Source organism: Ichthyophthirius multifiliis, assembly GCF_000220395.1.
Source record: "Ichthyophthirius multifiliis unplaced genomic scaffold scaff_1120509250264, whole genome shotgun sequence".
In the NCBI taxonomy this organism is placed as follows: Eukaryota; Ciliophora; class Oligohymenophorea; order Hymenostomatida; genus Ichthyophthirius; species Ichthyophthirius multifiliis.
In genome coordinates, this window is record NW_004086932.1 from 28,008 (window position 1) to 52,377 (window position 24,370).

Genomic DNA, 24,370 nt, shown 5'->3' on the forward strand with positions numbered 1-24,370 from the left:
AACTTTAAGAATAGAAAATATTAAAATTAAGAAAAGAAGAATTTTAAAAATATTAAAAAAATCGAATAAACATACTTTGCAATAATAAATAGTAAAATTATAATAAAAAAACATATAAATTTCCTTCAAAACTATGTATAAAAATTGAAAATAAAAAAGACTAATAAATTCTTTTTAAAAAAAACCAAAAATATTCGATTAAAATAAAATTAAAGAAATCTAATAAAATTTCCTAAATTTTTATACTGGAGGCCCCCCTCCTTCTGATATTTTAAAAAATGAAAAAACCGAATTTTTCTCGAAAAATTAATCATATAATAAATAATAAATATAATCAATAATTAAAATACAAAGCTTTTTTCGTAAAAAAAATAAATAGAAAATATTCCAAAAATTTAAAGATTAAAAAAAAGCTTAATATAATCATTAATATAAATAAATAATTGAATAAATAACAAATATATAACCTTAATATATAAAAATTTAGAAAAAAGCTTCCTTTGATTAAAAAAATCCATCTATAAGTTAAATTTACTTATCTTTTTAAAGAAAAAAAAGCCTTGTAAATGATGTATTTACACCGAACAATTAAATAATAATAGAAAAAAAATCCTAAATAAAAAAAAGAATACAAAATTTTTCCTTTTAAATTTAATCTCCAGTAAATAAAGATTTATTAAATAAATAAAAAAATGACCAAAATGAACATATATTAAACTAAAAAGTAAATTTTATGAAAAAAAATTAATCTTTGTAAAAATTAAGAAGTATTTCTTAATAAATAGATATTAATTCCCCTTTATAAAATAAATAGCATAGTTTTAAAGTTTAAAAATTATTCTTTTCGATATAATTCGAATCATTTGATACATTCATTAAAATGGGATTTCGATTTTCGTAAGAAGATATTAATACTTAAGATAATTAAGAGAATACTCCTTTACATATTGCTTGTAAATTTAAAAAATTAGATTTTGTTTAATGGCTAATACTTAATAAAATAGCAAATCCAAATATAAAAAATTTAGAAGGAAATACGCCATTACATTATGCTTTTTTATCAAATTAAGAAAATGTATTTATTAAAAAAAAAAAATTATATAATTATATATATATATATATATATATATATATATATATATATATATATATAGATTATAAGTTTGGTAATTAATTCTGGTGGTGATTTAATATATATTAAATAATTAAGGAGAAACTCCAATTATTTATGCATCTTAAAAAGCATTAGAAATGTTTGGACTATAAAATGCAATAGCTAAAATAGATTTAAGAAAAAATTAATAATTATAATATTTATAAGATTTCGATAATAATAAATTACTTGAAAAAAATATTTAGAAAAAAAAAGATTATTAATGCGGAAAATCTTATTTTTAATATAATTAAATTTAAAATTCTTTATAAGAAACAATTTATAATTAGTAAATAAATTCTTTTGTATGAATATATTACTTTTATATAAATGGTTTTTTTTTTTTTTTTTTCTGATATTTATATTTAAAAAAATATAATTTTTTCTCAACTTATATTATATGATATATTTATTTTTCTAATTATAAATAAGATCAATATAAACTAGATTTATTTTAAAAAATATTTTCTTTAATTAATCTATTTTATTTTTAGTTTTTTAAAATTATAAATATTTATTTTAAGTATATAGTATTAATATAATAAAAACTAATTTTTTTATTTTGTTTTATTTTATTTTTTAAAAATAAAAAAATTATAAATCATTTTCATGAAAATTTTATTTCGTTTTTTAAAAATTAATTTTATTTATATTTTAATTATTATCATTTTTAAGTTAATTATTTATAAATAATTTTATAAAATTTCTTCTTTTTTAAGATTTTCATTATATTATTATATTTTTGATAGGATATTTAAATCTATTAAATATTAAATAGAAAAATATTTTTAATAAATTAGAAAATAAAAATTATTTTTATTAAAATTAAATAAAAAATATATAAATAACTTTTTTTTTACAATACATTATATAATAACCTAAATAAATAAAAAAAATTAATATAAATTAATATTTAATCATTTTAAATTAAATTTAACATTTATTTTATGTTCATTTATACTTAATTTTTTTTCATTTTAATTATGAAAAACAAATTCAATAGGTAATGTAACTTTTTTATCAATATGAGTATTTAATTTATCATTATTTTAGATACAACTACTACTATTTAATTAAGTATCAAATTTTTAAAGGGACGGGCATTTCGATTTATTATCTTAATTTTTTTTATTAATTTCTTTAATTTTTCTGTCATAATATAGATTATCCTCCTAAAAATCAAAAAAATCATCCTTGTATATTTACGTATCAGGTAAATAAACGAAAAAATTATTAAAACTACTAAAAATAGTAGGAATAAATGTATGTTTTATATCTTCCCGTTGAAATTTTATAGTATTTTCTCGTTTAATAATTTTGTTTTAATTAGAATTTTTTTACATATTAAATAAAATAATTTTATCATTTTCCTCTTTTATTTCAGTATTAATATTAAAAAAAATATCTTATTATGATCTAAAATTTTCTTCTATTTCTTAGTCTTCATCAGTATCATCACTTTCGCTCGAAATATCATTTTAATCAATTAAAGTGTTTAATAGTTTATTTTAAATTTGTAAACTATATTTCTTCCAACTTTTATATGACATTTCAACAAATAAACGACTTACAATTGGATTTACACCCTAAGTGACTTTTAATTAACTAATTTTTTATTTGGCTAAATTTTACTATATAAAATTATTATATAAATTTATATATATGCATATAATATATATATATATATATATATATATATATATTATTATTACTTTTTTTCTTTTAATATTAATTCTTTTGAATGTATTTTTTTCTTCATTTTTTATTAATTCCAGTCCTTTATAATACTTTTAAGCATACTCTTTATTTTCCTATATTTTATATTGATTATTAACATCATAAATACTATCAATTAATGAATATTTTTATATAAAAAACATAAGTTCATTAAAGTATACATATCCTTCTTCATAATCACAAATAATATTCATTTACATAATATTTTTAGCAGCTATTTACTTTTATTAGACTTTAAATTTTTCTACTTTTTATTCTAATTCTTCATTTTTTATATCTTTAAAATTTTCCTTTATTTTTTCTCTGAAAGCATTTTCTTTTTATTTATACTCAAATCCTTAAGGCATTTTTAATTCTAAATATAAATCTGTTAAAAGTCTTTCACTAATTTTAATTCCATGATTTTTTTAAGTATATTTAGCCCAAACACTCTTAAAGTTTTCCTCAAATTCCTTAAATTCATTCAAAGGATTATCACTATTAATATAATTCTATTCAAATTAATCTACAATAATAAGAATAAATAAATTCATCATTACAAATTAAACCACAATAATAAAAGCTATAAAAAATAAAGAAGCCCAACTATTACCACTATGTATTAAATCAAACATATAAATATACCAATTTTCACCTGTACTGCATATAAATAACAAATTTAAAGATTAATGAAAATTAGAAAAATTTCTATCATTAGATATTAAAGTTCCTTATCTAAAAATAAAAAAGATAAAATGAATTATATATCATAAATATGTAAATGGTTATAATTATAAATAAATTAATATTTATATATATATATATATATATATATATATATATATATATTTATATATATATAAATATCTTTATTTACATATATACATTTATATATATACGTATATACATTTTAAATATACTTTTTATTGTATTTATATATTATTTTTATAATTATTGATTTACTTTATATCTCCAAATAAAAAAACAGCCAAGATTGAAAAAATGAAATAAACTAAAAATAATAAAGCCGTAACATTTAATAAAGAAGGTAAAGAATAAATAACTGTCTATATTATTTTTTATAAATTCTCAAAGCTTTTTATTAATTTAAATAACCTGGAAACTCTTAAAACTCTAAAAACTCTAGCTATCTAAGGTCCTATTTTAAGAAAGTTAATAAAACTATTTCCAGTGAAACTCATAATAATATCTAAAATAGAAGTCATAACTACAAAAAAATCAAACTGATTCCATCCCTTGTAAAAATACCCCCTAATTCCATATGCGATCATTTTCAATAAAGCCTCTATTATAAAAACAGCCATAAAAAAAGTATTTATATTATTCAATATATCATTATAAGTAATAGGAGCAGTTTCATAAGCCATTCCCATAGTCACAATATTTAAGATTATACAAATCATCACTATTGTATCTAAAATGGAAGACTCGCAAAATTTCCAGACATAGAATATATACTTATTATCAGGCGGTTTTAAAGATAAATAATCAGGATTAGACTTCAAAATAAGCCTTTGCAATTCAATCCATTAAGCTTAGCTATCGGTAAGGTATTGATTTTTTGATTTTTTAGAGGCTAAATTATAATTAAAGGACATAATAGCTACAAATAGATTTAATAAAAACAAACTGCCAATGAAAATAAAAACCACGAAAAAATGACAAAATAATAACTGTTGTTTTTAACAGGACCAACTTCATCGGCATCTAAAAAATAAAATAAATAATTTGGCCATCCCTCAAGTGTAGAAAGTACAAAAAGAGTCAACATTCCATTCCATATATTGTCAAAATTAGTATCTCTAGTCTTCCAAGAAGCCCCATTTATTAAATTACATTAATATTAATGTATTTAATATTAAGAGTCATCAGTAAAGGTATAGTTTGAAGGAAATTCACAGTATTATAGTTTCCCTTTCATTAAATTAATAGCTAATATAGCAAACATTAACCAAATTAAAATTAAAACCAAAACTACGTTCACAATACCACCAACAGACTCCAATAAAGCAGTTACGATTAATTTCATGGAACGATTATGGGATATAAATCTTAAAGGACGTAAAGTACGTAAAAGTCTTAGTATTTTTACAACACTAAGGTTTATTGATTCTACACTAATGTCAATTAAACTACTGACAACAATAAAAAAATCCAATTAAGACCATTCTTCACGTAAATAAGAATTCTTATCTAAAATAAAACCAAATGATAAGGCTTTCAAAAAAGCTTCAGTAGCGAAAAACACAGTAAAAATAATATCAAATTTCTTACTTAAATATATTTCATATTAATCACTAGGATTTGATGAATTAAAATATGTATCAATTACTAGCTTTATAGAGGTTAATATTATAAGACTATGAATAAAAAAAATTATAAATATTATGTAGGTATAATATATATATATATATATATATTTATATATATATAAATAATATATATTTATATATATATATTTATGTTACACCAATATACCACTTTCAAATTATTTATGTTTAACTATTCTATATGCTTGTATTCTTATTTTGTTTTATTAACTAAAAATAAACCAAGCTTTTTTACATTTTATATCTTCGAAATCTTATTTTTTTTATTTTTTATTTTAATCATTATCAATGTTATCATTTATATTATTTTCCATATATTCTTCTTTTGAATTTTAATCGAATTCTTTTTTCGAACTTATCTAAGATTTTTTTAATGATTATTTTTCGTTTAAATTATATGTATTTTTTTTTTAATTAAAGCCTTAACTATATTATAAATTCTAAGTATACCCAGATTACATTAAATAACCAATTGATTGATTCAAAAGTTATGTAGCATCATTTACATTATTAAAATCTATATCTTCCTTTACATCTAAACCTTAAAAATATTCTTCTTTTTCTTTATCCAGTCCTTCTTAATTGAAAGAATCCATTACAATTGCTAAAAGTAAGTTCAAAAGTACATAATTTCCAACAAAAATCCAACTTATTAAATATAGCAAACTAACAATAGGATTAATATTTGAAGTTAAACATGAAGTTTCTATATCATTCCAATTTTCCATAGTCATTATTTAAAATACACTTAATGCTGCATTCTATAAACTATCAAAATTCATTCTTCCAGCTTCTTTTTAATTAAACTAACCACCAAAAGTTTACATTCCTAAAAAACAAATACATACAAACATAAATTTATATAAAATATAAACCTAATAAAGAATAAATAAATATAAATAAAATCAATAGTAACAGAATATAAATAAAACTCGAGATATTACTCGAAATGGCTTCCATCATAATTTTCATAAACTACAAACTCCTAATTAACCTAGTGACTCTTAATACCCTAAAAACTCTCAAAATTCTAATAGATCTAAAAGCTGAAAATTTACTAGTATTCGAAGACGTTCCATCATTTAAAATAAGTAATTCTACAAGACTCAAGGAAACAATAATTGAATCAAAAATATTCATTTTATCCGCTATATATTCAATCACTCCCATTCCAAATAGCTTCAATCCCATATCTATAGTGAAAATAATTGTAAAAGAAAAATTAAATTAATTCAAAATATATTCCCCTTAATCACTCATGACCCCATCCAAAGCCAAAACTACAGTATTCATGACTACACATAACATTATAAAATTATCGAAATATTTCGAAAGTACAAACTTCTTAACTATTCTCCTTACAGCAAATATAATTCCAATAACACCGCCTTCGAATTAATCTAAATCTTTCGTTTTATAAGTCAATGATTAAAGTATTTATTTATATTAATGAGCAGACTTACTATAGGAACTTTGCTATAAAACTTCCTCTAAAGACCAGGGTACTTCAATAGTGAAATTATAATTTTTCTCAGCATTCAAAAGTTCGTTTTTTCTGATATTATTATAAGGTTTTTCAATTGGTTCGAGAGCGAATCTTAGGATTTGGAGTTCTTAAGGATCTTCCTTTTCTATGTTATTTGTAGATTGAATATTATCTTTTTTTAAAGCTTTAAGGTTTTGGTTGCTTGCGAATAAATCAAAGGAGAAATTTAAATTCTCTTCTTTTTTATTTTCGGTTGTATCTTTTTTTTTTTCTTCTTTATTTATATTGGCATTTTCAGGGATTTTTTAAAAAATTAATTAGTTGGCCTTTTTCAAATCCCATTTAAAAATGGGATTATCTATGTTGAGTTTTTTTTTCATTTTATCAATTTTTTTTTAGTTTTTGCACTGTTTATTTTAAAAACTATTATTGACTTTATTAAAACTATCTTAGTATTATAATTTATTTTATGGATTAAAAGTTTAATTGAGTTTATTTAAAAACTAATTTTTTATATTAGGACTAGCTTAAGCATTTTTATTAAAACCACTATCTGAATGATTTATGACATTTTGATTTTACAGAGTTTATTATTGAGTAGATTTTTTTTTATAAAAAACGTCATTTTATTAATTTATCTTTGGTTCTTATTACTTTATTGAATTATTTTCGTCGTCTAAAAATTTCTATTAATTCGCATTTTCCCTAATATACTCATCTTATTAATTTTATTTCATTTATAAAACCCTGATAGTCTATTTACAAGGAATTATATTGAAATTAGCCCTTAAATTTTTCAAAGTTTTCACTTTACTGATTTATTTTCTCAATTAAACATATTAAATAGTAAACTTTATCTATTTAATTCTGAACATCCTTTTTTATTTTTTAATCTCCTTTTATTTCTTCTTTTTAGAAGGTAATACATCTTCGAAATGAAATTCATTTAAATTACTAAAAACAGCCATGGCTTTCATATATTGAGGGTTAAAAGCATTAAATTCATTATCTTCGTTTATCTCTGTTTTAGTTTTTTAAATCATTTTTAAATTTAGTCTTTTACTTAATCGTTTAGTTTCTTATCTTTTTAATTTTTAATTATTATTATCTATAATAGTTTTTTTTTTCAATAAATCAACTTTCAGAGTAATTCTCCTAGTCTTTTTTTTCTCTGATAAATTTTTAATTTAATTCTCTTCTTTTCTCTTATTTTTTTTCTTAATAGGAATAGTTTCCATTTAAGTTTATTATAAGAATTCTACATTTTCTTTAGGATAAGTTTTTTTTTCAGAATTTAAATATATATTTTGATTCTCTATTGAAAAATGGGAAACTTATTCATCTTAATTTTCGAATTAAATTTAAGCTTAGCCATATGAGTTTATTTTTCTCTCTAAACTAACTTTAGTACCCCCAAATTCAATTTATTTATTATTTTTTTTCTATTATTTTAAACTATTTATATTAATAGGATTTTAATAAATATTCATTTCAATTGAAGAATCACCACTTTTGAAACTATCTTTCTCATCCTATTCAACTATCTAACAAATTCTTTATAAAAAATCATCTTCATAATTGTCATTTACAATTTATGAATGAGATTATTATTAATTAGTTATTATAACTTATTAATTAATTTTATTTAATGTTTGATTGTTTTAAGGATTTTATTCAAATTCCTATTATTTAGGAAAACTCTACTATGAATTTAGTATTGTATTACTAAATTTTAAGTCTTATTTACTATTTATTTAGTTGCTGCTTGAAATTTATATTTAATAAGGTTTGGATTATTAATTTTCTAACATTATACCTTAATTAATATTCCAATAAAGATTTTATATTTATTACTATTACTATTATTACTATTATTACTATTATTACTATTATTACAATTATTAAAATTATTACTATTATTATAATTATTATTATTATTATTATTATTATATTATTATCTATTAAATCTATTAAATCTACTAAATCTATTTTTATTTAATGTTTTAATTTTATATGGAAATATTATTTATTTTTCCAACAATTTTTGTTTGTATTTATTTAGATTACCTTTAAGTTTATTTTGCAATTATTTTTGTGTCTAATTTATTTGGAATTATAGACATTTACCTTTAATATTTTTTTTAATCTTTTTTATTATTGAGACTATTTTCTTATTAAATGCTAGGACTATTTAGAACTATTTCAGTATTATTATTATTATTATTAATTATAGTTATTAAGTTTTAATTTTTTGCATTTTTTTGTTAATCTATAAAATTTGTATTTTTATTTATAATTTATTTATTATTTAATTCTGTACCAAAAAATTTAATTTTTGATTGCTGTCTTTATAAAGGCGAATTACATATATTATTTATAAAATTTATATTAGGTATTTTCAGTTAAATTCTTTTTTTATTATTCATTAAAATATTATTAGTTTTTTAATATTAAGAGCTAATAATATTATCCATTTTTGCTTTTTCATGAAAACTTTCATTTTATACTTAATTAATTAAAAATTCATCAATATTTTATGTAAGCAATATATTGTTTTAATTTGAATTTTTATCATTATATTAATTATTATTATTATTAATATTATCATTAACATTATTATCATTATTATCATTATTTTCATTATTATCACTATTATAATTATAATTTTCATTACTATTATTAATATTATTATTTATGTTATTATATGTATTATCTAATTTTTTTATATTTTTAGTATCATTTATATTATTATTATTATTTGCTCTATTTATATTATTATTTGTAATAATATTTCTATTATTGTTATTCTTTTTAATATTTGCATTAATATTTGTTATATTATTATTATTTGTATTTATATTTTTTATTTTTTCAATATTTTATTTATTAGTTTCCTTTTAATTATCTAATCTTTTTGATAGATTTCTTTTATTAAATAAGTTCGTCAATATTAACTAAAACCCATTATTTTTTTTATTATCATTCTTTTCTTCCGTCTATTTATATAAAATTTTATTTGAAATATATGCCCCTTTCTACTTTAAAGTCTCTAAATCAAACCCTTTCGATTTTTTTCCTGAAGTATTATCTTTTTCTTTTTCTTTTTCTTTTTCTTCAATTTGTGATTACTAATTATAACTGACCGAAATAATAGCCAGAGTTAAATTCGTTAAAAAAAACGTCCCAATAAAAATTGCTCCAATAAAATAAAATATCGACCACATTGAAAAAGTCTACTAAATACCTCTCATAATATCGTTCCACCCTTCCATTGTCACAACTTAAAAAACTGTCAAAAAAGACCAACCAAAAGTATCAAAATTCATAATCCCATAATTTGGGTTTCCTATAATTTTCCCACAAATGAATCTTTTTTAACTATCATACTATTGACAATCATTTGATGTCACACAAAAAGCATATTAATTATTATCATCATAATCATATTCAATTCCAGTTTCTAGTTCTAAGCATCTTTTTTTTAAGGCTCCACTAAATAATTATAAACCACCAATAGCAAAAATAATGTAAAAAAAAAGCATTACAATAAGCGAATTCTTCAAAAAAGGCACAGCCCTAAATAGACCACTGAGTATTTTCTTTAAAGATTTTACACTAGAAATAGTTCTTAAAGGCCTCAAAACTCTCAAAGACCTCAAAGAACTCAAATTCACATTACTATTAGAAATTAGTAAATAAGATAAATATCCAGAAGAAACAATTATAAAATCCAACAGATTCCATGTATCCCTTAAATAAGATCTTTTATTAAATACAAAACCTAAAGCAAGTATCTTTAAGCACATTTCTAATGTATAAAAAATAAGAAAAAACATATCTAATTAAGCTATATTATCATTATCGCTGGTAGGATCATCAAAAGCCAATACTATTGAATTAAAAATGATTACTAAAATTGTTAAATTATCAAAAAATTAACTTTTAATTATTTTTAAAGCTATATATGAAATCAAACTATATAATTTTTTAATAAATAAAATATATATATTTAAAAATATGTATATAGAAATATATATATATATATATATATATATATATATATGTTTACTTTCTTATAAATTATAATTATTTGTAAATTATTTATATTATTGTTTTTTCAGGGTACTTTTATATTTTTTCAAAAATATTCATCTCAAATACTTTTAAACAATATTTTGGATTAATTTTATTATATTCTTCATTATATTCATCATTTAGTTCTTCTTATACTTTTTTTATGTATTTATTCACAATTTAATTATGTTTTATTTTATTAATAATGTTATTTTAACTTTCTATTGAGCTTTAATACGAATCAAAACTATCATCAATTATTGCCTCTTATATTTTTTTAAATAATTCTAATTTCTATGTTTTAAATATATATTTGTATATGTTAATTTTTAACGATTTTTATTTTAATTTATAATTAAAAAAAATACTGCTTGCTTTTCTTATATATTTTTTTGTTAAATAATTAAATCTTCGTCGTTTTCATTTTCCGAAAAATCAGAAAAATTGTTATTTTGAAAATCTTCTTGGCTAGTATTTGTATTATAATTCATATTATCACTTTAATCTAGATTTATTTATTCACTAAATATACTTTTTAATCTATCTACCCATTAATTTCCTTATTCTTTTTTTAATTTTTGAATTTTTATAAATTTCAAAATACATATATATTTTTAATATAGATTAGTGTTTTATTTTTGATATATTTTTATTAAATATGTTAACCTAATTCGTTTTTTTAATGGTAATTTATTTTTTTCATTTCTATTTTAATCAACAACGAATAAATTATATGAATTATTTAAATTATTTAATATATTTAAAAATATATATATATATATAGTTATTTAATAAAGAAAATTATATATTGCATTATTTAATTAAACTAAATAAAAAAATAAACAAAATTTATGTTTTGTTATTAAAAATTTTACGTTGAAATATTTTTATTGTATTTTTTTCAAAGAAAAGTATTTTTTTATATAAATAAATTTTTTTTAAAAAAATTATAAATATTTTTAAAAAATCATCTTAATAAAAAATAATAATAATATTTTTTAATTTTTATTAATATAGAGAAATCTGAATACTTAAAATTAAATAAAATAGTATTGTCAATAAATATATATATATATTTTAAAAATACAAACAAATAAAAATATTTTTAAAAAATTATATATCTCACTCATTATTAATATTCCGAATGTTCATTTAATCTTCCGTTAATTCCATTTTGTATTTAAAATATATTATTATTTGATTTCATTCTACGTTAAACATAGCTTATATAAATAGTAAAAGCAAAAATCACAACAGCAATAAAAATTAAAATACTAATTAATATAATTAATAAAATATTCTTGGATTATTTTTATTTAGGTTCCACATATAATTCATTATCTAAAATAATATTTTAAACGTTTGAAGATTTAATAATAAAAGCATCTTTAATAAACTCATTTTAATATATTTCAATAATATTTAACTACATCGTATATCTTCCTACAGTAGCTATTTAATCACTTAATTTAGAAAAATCAATAACAATATAAAATGAGGCATTCCCAGTTAATTAATCAATTGTCAAATTATATCTATTAATGTAATTTTCACTATTTGAATTGCTTAAAACATTCCAATTAATGAAATTAATTTGAGGAGTAAAATCTCTCATCCTTCCTATATAAAGATTCTAATTATCAACTACATAATCAAACCTTTCAAACCTCTACCAACTATTAGGATCTTCTCCTAAAGGCACTTCATCATATAAAATTGTATGTTCTTCCTCTACATCATATATTTTTGGTCCATTACGAATAATCATATTTTAACATTAAGCATTTGCCTTTATTTTTATATAATAAAAAAAAATATGAATATATATAAATTAATTATATATATATATATATATATATATATATATATATATATATGTTATTAAATTATTTTTATTTTATTTTTTATATAACTCTTATATAATAAAGATCATCAGGTTTTATTTATATACAAGGAGGAAATCCACCATATTCCGAAACGAAATTAAAATTGTTGAAAATTGGGCATGTATGTTGATTTATAACTGTTATTTTACATTAAATTTTTGTTTCTTTAGTGCAATATTTACCCACTCGATCTTTCGGACATAAACACGCGTTTTTTTTCTCTTCTTAAACTACACATAGCTGTTTTTTTTAATCTGATAATTAATCATAATCCGATTTCGATATTTTTTTATTCTCACATATATAGATTTTTTATTATATAACGACTTGCTTTGAACTTTTTTAACATTAAAATTATAAATCATAGTCTCCATTTGCTGTAATATTGTCATTGTTTTATTACAATTATCTTGTTTAATTTACCTCAAATTATTATTATTTTTATCTTTTTTTTTAAAGTATATTTTATAGTTCGAATTTCTATTTTTCTTCTTCTTCAATTTCTAATTGAAGTTTTTGCTTTTTTTTTTCATTTTGGATTAGCGGAGTTGTAAAATATTATTCAATGGAAAGTGCGTTTTAAATTTAATTTATTATGTTTATAGTTGTGTAGTTTTAAAAATAATCATTGTATTCATTTAATATTTAAAAATATTAATCAAATCGGCTAGAGTTTGCTACTTTTATATTTATATCTAAAATAAAGAATAATATTATTGAGAAAATCATTTTTTTATTTTAATTTATATATATATTACTATATTTATGCAATTTAAACTAATTATTATTATATAAATATATTTTATTCAAATAAAATAATTATTATTAAAAATGATTTATTTATATTTTTTCTAAATAATACATATTTATTATAAAATTTAATGGGTGTAATGTTAAAAATTAAAAAATATTTAATATAAAATGAATGATATATATTAAATATATATATATATATATATATATATATATATATATCTAAATATATATATTTATATATATTTTTTTATCTTTATACAAATATATTTATTTATTTTAACTCATAACTTAACACTCTTATATTTTTAATTTAAATAATTTAAAACTTAATTCTAATTAATATTATCACCAATAAATACAAACTATAAAACATTATCGCATTTAACTCCTTTGTAACTTATTTAATTGCTTATTTTTTTAAATTCACCTTTTAATTATAATTCCTATTTTAAATACCTTTAAAAATCTTCAAAATCAATCAATTTAATACTTCCAAACTATCCAAAAATACACTATTCAGATAATAAAACGACTCCTTTATTTAAATCCTTCATTTTTACCACAAATCTTCCCATTTATGAAATATAAAAAGTCGCCTAATTTTCACCACTACACTTCCCTAAAGCAAAATCCCAATTTTTTTACTCCAAAAATCTTTCCATTTTCAATTCTAAAATTTCCACTTTTTAACCCTCCACGATTTTTTTAAACTATTTATAATCTTTAAAAATACCCTAAGCAGTTTTGACCACTTCATCCCTTTAAACACCCCACATTTTCTACAAACTGTTCAAAATAGCCTCATCTTCCTCATTTTATTACCTACATCTATCCCCGGCCACATAATAAAGTCTCACAACCCCATCAGAAATTCTATTACTCTTTAGAATCTTTATTTTCTAAACTTCTCCTGTGAAATCGCAGTGAGTACCGCAACATGCCTCCACATCCACCCCTTCAATATTCACTATTCTTAGCTTATTTCCAGGCACAATCCCTCCTTAATAAAGTCTGAACCCATAAAGAGATTCAGCTTCTCTTTTAGACATTATTTATTTTTAAATTTTCACATTTTTCTAAATAATACTGTTTGCCTCAATCTCGATTTCCTTCAATTCTTCATTAGATAAACCTCGAAAATGCGTAATGTCTAAATGTGCTTATTCTGTTGTTTTTTTAGCCCCGTTTTACCATATATGAGGTCCTAAAACCTTTCGTGAAGCTGCAAAGAGAATATGAGTAGCCGTATGGTGATTTTTGAGTATATTTCTCCTTTTTTTATCCACTTTTCCTTTTATATTTTCATTGTTGGTTAAGTTTTGAATTTTTTAGTCTTTTTAAATTATATGTATTATATATTTCCCGATTTTTTCTACATTAATTACATTTAAAGCTATATTTTTTTCAGGAATTTCCAAAATGCCCATGTCGTGTAATTATCCACCAGAAGTTGGATAAAAGCAGCTTTTTTCTAAAATTAAAAAAGAACAATCAATATTATATTCCTATATATGTATTATTTTCGATATAAACTCAATATTTTCTTTATCTTCGATAGTTTCTGGTAAATTCTAAGGAATTTTAATCATAGACTATTTAATTTTTTTAGTAATCCTCATTTTCCTATTTTCTAATTCATACCATAAATTCGCTGGCGGCTCCAAATTTAAAACTTCTTCAATAAAATCAGGCTAAATCCCGTAACTTTCAATTGCTAAAATCCATTAATCAAGGCTTTAGCTTTTTTCAAATAATTTAATTACTTATTATTTCTCTAAATTATCTTTATTTTCCCATTTTTAAAATTCCATCAAAACAATATCTTAAAAACTCTTAAATTCCTCAAATTTTCCATATATACCTTCCAAATCCTTTAAATGTTCTTAAAAAATGTTCAAAAACCCTTCCATTTTCAAAATATTGAGCCATCCTTTTTTTTTTAATATACCAAAACACCTTCTTAGTATATTTCTAATATTACTCCCTCCCCCTACATTAGAAGGGAGACATCCATCTAAACTGCCACTAAAAAAGTTCTAGTATGATCCAAAATAACAAAAATATCTTTCGTTTGTTAAACAAATTATTTTAATTCACCTAAGCTTCCCTTAAAACGACTTCTTTCTTTAATTAATTCCCAACACTAGTCTATATTTTCCACTTCATCGCTATTTAAAATACACATAAAAGGTCCTATTTATTCCCAAAACCCATCTTTTTATTATTAAAACCCCTAATTTATCAACTAAATAAGCATACGATCTTCCAAAAGTATCAACATAAGAATTATAACTACCATTAAGTACCCAAGGAATCCTTTCTAAGCCGATTCCGACGTCTATAACTGTAGTTTCTAGTGGCCATATATCTCCGTTTGGGGAATATTTATATTACATAAATACCATATTTCCCACTTCTAGACCTTTTACGAAAAATTCAATCGAAGTCCCTAAGTTGCCTCCCCCACACCAAACATCTTCTACGAAAGTTATTTCTTCTTTCTTGATTCCTAGCCCTTTTGTGAGCCATTCTATATTAAATTCAACACATTCCTCACTAAAAAATATGTATTTTCCTGGATAATTAAAACATTATATGCCTAGCATCACAAAACCACTATAATGTCTCCCAGTTAGCCCAATATTATCCAAATCATTAAATCTTACACAAAACTAAGGCTATATAAGGGGGTTTTCAGGCGGTTAAAGCTCCCCAGTCATACAATAAGGCTAAAAACAATAGATTCCAGCCGCGACGAAATCAACATCATTTCTCCAACGAGCTACTATTGGGTATCTGGGGACAGTTTTACATTAAATTCTTGCATTATTTAATGATTTTTCGAATATTTTCCAAGCTTCTGTATATGTGACTTTTTTTTATATACCAATTCCAGTTTTCTCGCCTATAAATGTATATTTTCCAGTACATCTAATACAAAATTTATATATTTTTATTTTTTTTGTTTATTTTATAAATACTAAGAATCTCCGCAGGTATTTTAAGAAGGGGAAATTCGCCAATAGTTATTTGAACATTTTGGACATATATGACGAGTATAACCGTATTTTTCGAAAACCTTTTAAGGGTAATATTTTTGTGGGTTTTTTAAAAATTCTGGTTTTGTTAATTATTTCATTTCCTTTCGAAATGTATTATGAAGTTTTTGTATTTTTTTTTATTTTTTTTGTTTACTTTATTAGTTTTAGAAAGAATTACATTACAAAATTTAAATGTATTTTTTAATTATTAAAAAATATTTTTTATTAAATAATATTTTATCATTTTTATTTTATATTTATATAAAATAAAATATAAATCTATTAAAAATTATAAATAAATAAAATAAATATTTTTATTTCAAATAAAAACATTAATAACATAATAATTTTTTTCAATAATATTAATTAAATTTCGTTTTTTTTATTTAAGTATTATTATATATTAATTAATTATATAATCTTATGATATTAATAAATTTCTTTTTTAAAAAATTAAAAAAAAAAATATTACTTTAATTAATTTTAAAAACCAAAAAAAAAAAAAAAACTCGCAATTAAAAACTCATTTATAAATTACATTTTAATTTTAAATATTAAACTATAATCTTTTAGAAACATACAATAAAACTTTATTCTATTTATATGTTTAAAATTAAATATATTATTAATTCCTTTTAATATTTACACATATATATGTTTCTATAATAATACTCCTATATATCACTATATTATTTTCCAATTTACTTATTCCCTATATATTTTCTCTAAAAATGGCAACAAAAACAATAATGATGTCATTTAAAATATTATTTTTTTCAATATGAAAATACCTAAAAAGATATTCTTCCCTACAAATTTTTTATTTTCATAAGTCTTTCACAAAGGAATTTAAATATATTCCCTATACATAAAAAAATATTTATTCTAAAAGAAACTAATATAATGTTATAAATTTATTATTTTATTTATTAAAATTAAATATAATAAATAAAATAATAAGCTCCAAATGCAGCTCATTTTTATAAAAAAAATAAAATATTCTTATTAATATATTAATACACCATGATTAAAAAAATAAACCTATTATTTATTTTCATTTAATATAATTTAAACCCATTTAATAATTGGATTCTAAAGATGTAACAATGATTCTTATATTAAAAATATCCTTTAATAATAATTTCTGATTTAACAGAATTTAATGTTATGAAATTAAAACGGATAATCAATTAAATGTAATAAAAAAAGATAAGAACCTTTATTATTATAGAGCTTTTTTAGAAAACATATATTAAATAAAGGATTATATAAATATAATTCCGATATTATTTAAAAAATATAATAAATCATTATTAATTTAATAGCTAAATATATATATAATTATAAAAATTATTTTATTTTCCAAAAATTATTGTATTTATAAATAACATTATACATTAATATAAATTTTGTTATTTATTTAAGATGTTAAAAATGGTTAGACATTTAAATTGAAATAAGTAAATATATTATTTAATTAATTATAAAATGAACTTCATTTCTTTTTTGGAGAAGTTTTTTGTTTTTCTTTTTTTTTTATTTTTATAAATAAATTTAATTATAATAAAATAATTACTTTTATTTAAAAGAACAGTAAATATAAAAATATAAATATTGCATTTCTAAATTTCAATTAGTGAAATAGAAAATAGTTTGAAAATTTTTATTTTAATTTAAAAAACTAATGATATATCATAAAAATATCTAATTCATTTTTATTTTATTTTTTAATAATACAAAAAATAATAAAAAATGATATATTTTATTTTATATAATTATTTAAAAAGAAATTACTATAAAAATAATAATTTAGAATAATAATAATTGCATTTTAATTATATTTTAAGAGAAAACATATCTCAACTATTATCTGATTAAGCTTAGGATATTTTTTTATTTTAAGAAAAAAACTATCTCCTTTTATTGTTTTTAGAAATGAAAAAATTCATATTTCCTCTAATCTTTATACATACATAAAATATATATGTATTAATACTTGTATATGACATATTAATATTTTAAAATTTAGTATTTTTATATGGATTTTCTTTAAATTATAAAAAGAATGCAATATATTTAGCAATTAAATACATTTTTTTCCTTTGTTTTTTTGTTTATTTATATATTTATTGGGCTCTTATGTGTATTTTTTTTTTGCTTTTTATTAGAATTCTAAGTACAATATTTATTTTAATACAAATAAAGTTAAGAGAGGTTAAAAATTATGAAATAAATAGTATTTTAAAACTAAAAGAAAACCTATATTTTTTAAAAAGATAGAAAAATTAAGCAATTCATCTATTAATATATGATTAAAACAAAATTTCATATTTAATATAATACAAAGAAAACAAAAACTTGGAAATAATAGGTTAACTAAAGATTATTTATGCTAATATACTTTTTTATTATAAAAAATAAAACACTTTAATTGTATACTAAGATTATTTAGAAAATATAAAAGTAAGTTTTTATCATTTACCTTCTTTTAAATTAGTTTAATATTTTCAAACTAGTGCATTAAAAGTACTTCCTAATTAAAAAAGGTTTTTAATCATGCTTTGTGAATAATTTTAAATCTAAATAGTAAATAAAAATGCATAAATAGTTTATAGATATAGTAATTCTACAGAAGAGCCTTTATTATTTACTTTTTATGATAATAATTATTATATAATATTGAGTGATTATAATTAAATATACCTTCATGAAATAGAAATTAATGAAAACGAATAATATTAAGATTTAGAAGAAAATAATCACAATACTTTAAAAGAAAAAAACAAATGCTTTTTCATAGATAAAATGAATTAATTCGAATAAAAATGTATTTAAATAAAAAAGAAAACAGTTTTAATTATTAATCATTATTATTTTTTAATATATGATATAAAAAAGCATTAAATTAAATAAAAAATTGATTATTTCTTACTTAATATTAATATCAATCCGATTTTTAAATAGAAAGGAACATTTTTAGTAAGTTTTTGTAAATTTTAAAATGAGATTCATACAAATAGTAAAGAAAAAATTTCAAGTTTTAATGGAAATTACGAAACTGTTATTTAATTAGATTTTAATAAATTCTTTTTATTAGAAAGAATTAAAAATTAAAATAAATTAATAACAAGATTTAAAGTATTTAAAGATAATATAAAATAAAATATAAAATATTAATAAATTGAAGAAATTACAATAAATTGAAATAACATATATTAATATGTTTTTTTTTATATATATATATAATTATTATATATATATATATATATATATATAATTATATAAAATTATATATAATTATATATAATTATATATAATTTTATTTAATATTATTTATATTAATAAATAAAATAATTATTATCTTTTTTTTTAATAATATTTATAAATGTAAATTTTAATATTTTTAAAACTAATAATATCTTTATAATATATTAATATCTTAAAAAATATTAATAATTTTTATAAGTCCAATAATTTTAATTTTTCGCTGCTTTTTTATATTGTCTATATTGATTATTTTTTAATATATAAATAATAATATATAATTTATATATTATATAATATAATAATATATAATTTTTATTATTAATTATTTAATTTTATTTATTATTTTACCTAAATAAACGATAAAATTCATTTTCCAATATATTAAAGCAAACAAATAATTACTTATTTAAAGCATTTTTTGAAAATAATATAAAATAGAATAGAATTCTCATATGAAACTATTATTTTTTTATATAATTTTATTAAAAAAAATAATACTATTAACAATAATAGAAGGTTAAAAGTAATGTAATTAATTTCCTTGTACACTAGAAATTCAATTATTTAAAGAAAATTACATATAACCATTAAAAAACATATTTTTAGAAATAGATTTACATACTAATTCATCCAATATATACATAGATGCTAGTATAACCGATATTCCTATTTAAAATAATTAAAATAAAAGTATAAATAATTATCGAAAAACATGGCAAACATAAAAATAATATTTAAAATTGAATAAAATAATCACTTTTTCTGATTAATAGTAACAAATTAATATTAAAGTAAGTTTATTTTAAAGAATTTAAGAATAAGAAAATATAAATATTTCATATAAAATATATTAAAGCGAATAATATTGTCCTTTTAACTGTTTTTCGAATGGATTTTGTGAAAAAGGAATTTGTAAATGTAAAAATGAAAATTTTCTTTTTTTAAAAGACTGTTCTTTGTAAGCTTAATTGATAAAAAACTATTAAAATATAATAATTTATCCTTTAGAAATTTAATTTTTTTATTTAAGCGAAAATTTTAAAGTTTATGAGCTTGAAATTAAATATTAAAAATAAATAAACGTGTATATAGAAACTATAGATGATTTTATAAATAATAATGAAGAATTTATATAAAAAATAGACAAAAAATACATTACAAAAATTAATAAAAAGTATCTTATAATGATATAAAATATAAACTAAGAATAAAAATAGGAAATTTAAATACATATAGAGCAAAAGGAGATAAAAAATATTTTAAATGTTGGCTATATAATTTTAATTGTAGTTTTTTCATTTATATTTTCAATAATTATGATTTTTTTTTATTTAAAAACCGATAAAGAATTGCTAATTTTATTTAAAATAGAAAGAATAAAACTGATAAACATATACATGATAAACTAACTAAATTAGATAGAATAAATCCATATTTTAATTATGATGAATATATCTAATTAATGCCGAAAATTAAATTATATTAATATGTTATAAAATAAATCGAAGAATAATAACAAGAAACTAAACTTAATAATAAAAAAATTAATGAAACAATTAAAAAAGGAAACTATATGTGCAGTATTTGTTTTAGAATCATTTGTAAAAATGAATAGATTAGAAATACACCTTGTAATCATATTTTTCATGCTTTATGTATAGATTAATGGATTACCAATAATAAGAATTCTTTAAATTGCCCAAATTGTAGAGTTTCTTTAACTACTATTAATATTAAAAAAATTAAAATATTAGTTGAATGAATAAAATTTATTTTAATTATTTTTATATATTTATAAAAATATTATAATAATTAATATATATACTATTTATAAAAATATAATTTTTTTATAGAAATACACATATTAAATAAATATGTTTTTAAGTAATATATATATATATAATATATATATATATATATATATATAAATATATATATGTATATATATTTATAATGAAATATATATAGTATATAAATTATTGTCTTTATACTTATTTATAATATATTATATTAAAAAAAAAAATTTAATATAATTTTTAATCTGAATTATTTAAAAATATAGTATAATATTTAAATTAAAACTAATAATCAAAAAATATAAACATTTATAAGCAATAAATTCAAAACGAAACAATTTTTTATTTCTTTTATTATAAAAAAATCTATATTTTATAAATAATTAAATAAAATACTTTTTAAAAAATAATAACTTTAAATATATTAATTATTATAAAATTCAAATAAACTTTTATTAAATTAATTATATATTTTACCTTAAAAACTAAAAAATAAGAGTATATGTTTTATTTAATTTATACATATATATAAAGAAAAATAAACAATTGTATTTTATTATTATAGATTCAAAATCCAAAAAATACAACATAGAAATATATTAAAAAAATTATTTATTAGCCGAAATATATATATATAAGAAAGAATAAAAAGCCTATAGATTTATAAAGTATTTATTTTTGTTAGGAATAAATCAATGTTTATTTTATTAAAAATATATGCATATTCTTAATATATAAAAAAACAAAAGAAACTTTTATTAAAATATTTAAAAATAGAAATTAATTTTTTTTTTTTAAAAATAAATATATTAACAAAAAACATATAAATTAATATAAAATTAATAAAAAAATGAATTATCTGGATAGAGTTGAACCTGTCGTAAAATCATTTGATATGACAGAAGATATGGTTAAAGATGTAAAAGAAGTGGCAAAAAAAGCAATTGATTATTGTAATACAGATAAAGAAATTTCTACTTTTATAAAAGATGATTTTAGATGTAGATATCATGGCACATGGCATTGTATCGTAGGTCGTAATTTCGCAAGTTATGTTACTTTTGAAAGAAATTATTATATATACCTTTACATAGGATAATTAGCTATATTATTATTTAAAACTGGTTGAATTAAAGACTATAAATAAAAAAAAAAATATTTATATAGAAAAATAATTTAAATAAATAAAACTGTAATAGAGATATAGAAAAAATAATATTTAAAAATATATGTATATATATAAAAAAATTAATTTTTTTTTAATATATATTATAAATAGAAATATATCTATAAATAATTAAATATATAAAAATAAAAATATATATATATAAATATATAAAATATATATATATATAAATATATAAATATATATATAAAATAAAAAATATAATAATAATATTTATATTAATATTACATTATTAAATATATTTAACTATGTTATTTTACAAAATTTAAATACAAATATCTTATTTTTCAAATGATTTTTTTTTTTTGAGACAAATTATTATAACACTGTTTATATTATTATAATTATAAATAAAATTTTTGTAGTATTATATTTATATTATGGCATTATTGTATATTATGATTTCATATCGAAATATTAATTGAAAATTACTAAAAATATAATGTTTACTTATATAGTAGTAAATAACTATTTCTTTCAATATGTTTTTTTATTATTAATAACATTTTTTTTTTTCTTTATAGTTTTTTTTAGATTTTTATCAATAATATTAATTATTTGTCCATAAAAAAATAATATTTTAAATTGTTTAATATTTATATGAAAACATAATAATATTTATTAAAATATAAAATAAATATTATGTATTTTTTTTATTTAAATTTTTTGAAAAATTGATTGTTTTTAATATAAAAAATAATACATTATATATGTTCATTTATGTTAATTTATTTTTTAATAGTAAAGATTATTAATTAAAGTATATAATATATTTTATTTTATATCATATAATTTATCTAAAATTTATAAACTTTTTATTTAAATATTAAACCTTTTTGAATTAAAATAAATATTTAATACTACTTTTTTTAATTTACTAAAATATCAGGAATAATAATTTAACTCAAATTTTAATAGTTTTCTAAAATGCAATTAATAATTCTGTATTAATCACAAACAGTACCAAATACAATATGGCAATACTATAATTACTTTTATTGATTTAAATATTATATATTATATTATCGAGATATATAATCAGTTGTATTTTGTAAGGATATTAGTTTCTATATTTACAATAAATATTTAATTTAGAAAAACATAAAATAATAAATAAAAAAAAGTTATATTGATACTATTTTCATCATATATAGAATACTAAATAAAATGAAATTATAAAATATAATATATATTTTATTATGTATTATTTAAAAAAAAAATATAAAAATTTACAATAAGTTGTATTTAAATTTATTATTTATTATATAAAATATATATAACTTTATATTATATATATATATTTTACTTTATATTTTTATTTATACGGAAAATATCCTTCTAATACATATTTCAAAGAACAATATAAATTTTTATTTAAACAAAGTCCCGATTTTTTTATAACTCTAAAAGGTAATTCTAACTTTTATAAAATTTCTATACAAAAAGCCAAAATATTATCTAATTCTTTATAAGAACTTTCCATATTACAAAATATATTAACAAATATCTTTTTGTTTTATAAATATAATAAAAAAAAAAAAAAAAATATAAAATACTTATTCTCTTTATTTAAACTTATTAAAATGCATTTATTAACAATAATATTTAATTGGTAAATCAGATAATACTTCATTCATATAAAAGCTACAAATTCCTAT

At 17.7% G+C, this 24,370-nt stretch overlaps 4 protein-coding genes across 4 annotated transcripts, besides 30 other annotated features; 2 read left to right on the forward strand and 2 right to left on the reverse strand. All coding sequences in view use genetic code 6, as the record gives it.

Moving 5' to 3' along the window:
* Window positions 1-4: 4 nt before the first annotated feature.
* Window positions 5-49: a microsatellite.
* A 1,048-nt stretch (window positions 50-1,097) lies between these two features.
* Window positions 1,098-1,153: a microsatellite.
* Window positions 1,154-1,914: 761 nt separating this feature from the next.
* Window positions 1,915-1,991: a microsatellite.
* Window positions 1,918-1,993: a microsatellite.
* A 62-nt stretch (window positions 1,994-2,055) lies between these two features.
* Window positions 2,056-2,095: a microsatellite.
* Window positions 2,071-11,300, reverse strand: IMG5_206855 (hypothetical protein; the record flags this gene model as incomplete). Its single annotated transcript, XM_004037133.1, has 9 exons — window positions 11,149-11,300; window positions 10,776-11,074; window positions 8,256-10,681; window positions 6,096-6,842; window positions 5,680-6,049; window positions 5,359-5,574; window positions 4,860-5,250; window positions 3,833-3,936; window positions 2,071-3,604 (listed from the first exon to the last, which is right to left on the reverse strand). Exons 1-9 carry the CDS (start codon window positions 11,269-11,271, stop codon window positions 2,071-2,073), a joined length of 6,210 nt encoding a protein of 2,069 aa, XP_004037181.1. The 5' UTR covers window positions 11,272-11,300.
* Window positions 2,799-2,856: a microsatellite.
* Window positions 3,675-3,767: a microsatellite.
* Window positions 5,285-5,349: a microsatellite.
* Window positions 8,561-8,670: a microsatellite.
* Window positions 8,663-8,696: a microsatellite.
* Window positions 9,275-9,465: a microsatellite.
* Window positions 9,381-9,507: a microsatellite.
* Window positions 9,515-9,593: a microsatellite.
* Window positions 9,529-9,595: a microsatellite.
* Window positions 9,794-9,821: a microsatellite.
* Window positions 10,706-10,769: a microsatellite.
* Window positions 10,895-10,935: a microsatellite.
* A 205-nt stretch (window positions 11,301-11,505) lies between the features above and the next one.
* Window positions 11,506-11,545: a microsatellite.
* A 1,055-nt stretch (window positions 11,546-12,600) lies between these two features.
* Window positions 12,601-12,657: a microsatellite.
* A 937-nt stretch (window positions 12,658-13,594) lies between these two features.
* Window positions 13,595-13,665: a microsatellite.
* Window positions 13,666-13,709: 44 nt separating this feature from the next.
* IMG5_206856 (hypothetical protein) lies at window positions 13,710-14,556 on the forward strand (the record flags this gene model as incomplete). The annotated part of the gene is made up of 1 exon (XM_004037134.1): window positions 13,710-14,556. A coding segment is annotated over one exon (639 nt), but the record flags the coding sequence as incomplete, so codon positions are not given.
* A 1,028-nt stretch (window positions 14,557-15,584) lies between these two features.
* IMG5_206857 (hypothetical protein) lies at window positions 15,585-16,561 on the reverse strand (the record flags this gene model as incomplete). Its single annotated transcript, XM_004037135.1, has 2 exons — window positions 15,585-16,353; window positions 16,404-16,561. 2 exons carry the CDS (start codon window positions 16,559-16,561, stop codon window positions 15,585-15,587), a joined length of 927 nt encoding a protein of 308 aa, XP_004037183.1.
* A 107-nt stretch (window positions 16,562-16,668) lies between these two features.
* Window positions 16,669-16,702: a microsatellite.
* A 2,992-nt stretch (window positions 16,703-19,694) lies between these two features.
* Window positions 19,695-19,779: a microsatellite.
* Window positions 19,701-19,782: a microsatellite.
* Window positions 19,783-19,852: 70 nt separating this feature from the next.
* Window positions 19,853-19,928: a microsatellite.
* Window positions 19,929-19,980: 52 nt separating this feature from the next.
* Window positions 19,981-20,053: a microsatellite.
* Window positions 19,985-20,040: a microsatellite.
* A 1,564-nt stretch (window positions 20,054-21,617) lies between the features above and the next one.
* Window positions 21,618-21,704: a microsatellite.
* Window positions 21,705-22,376: 672 nt separating this feature from the next.
* On the forward strand, window positions 22,377-22,655 carry IMG5_206858 (hypothetical protein; the record flags this gene model as incomplete). The annotated part of the gene is made up of 1 exon (XM_004037136.1): window positions 22,377-22,655. The coding sequence occupies one exon, from the start codon at window positions 22,377-22,379 to the stop codon at window positions 22,653-22,655; it is 279 nt and encodes a 92-aa protein (XP_004037184.1).
* A 159-nt stretch (window positions 22,656-22,814) lies between these two features.
* Window positions 22,815-22,897: a microsatellite.
* Window positions 22,844-22,901: a microsatellite.
* A 1,070-nt stretch (window positions 22,902-23,971) lies between these two features.
* Window positions 23,972-24,026: a microsatellite.
* Window positions 24,027-24,370: the final 344 nt, after the last annotated feature.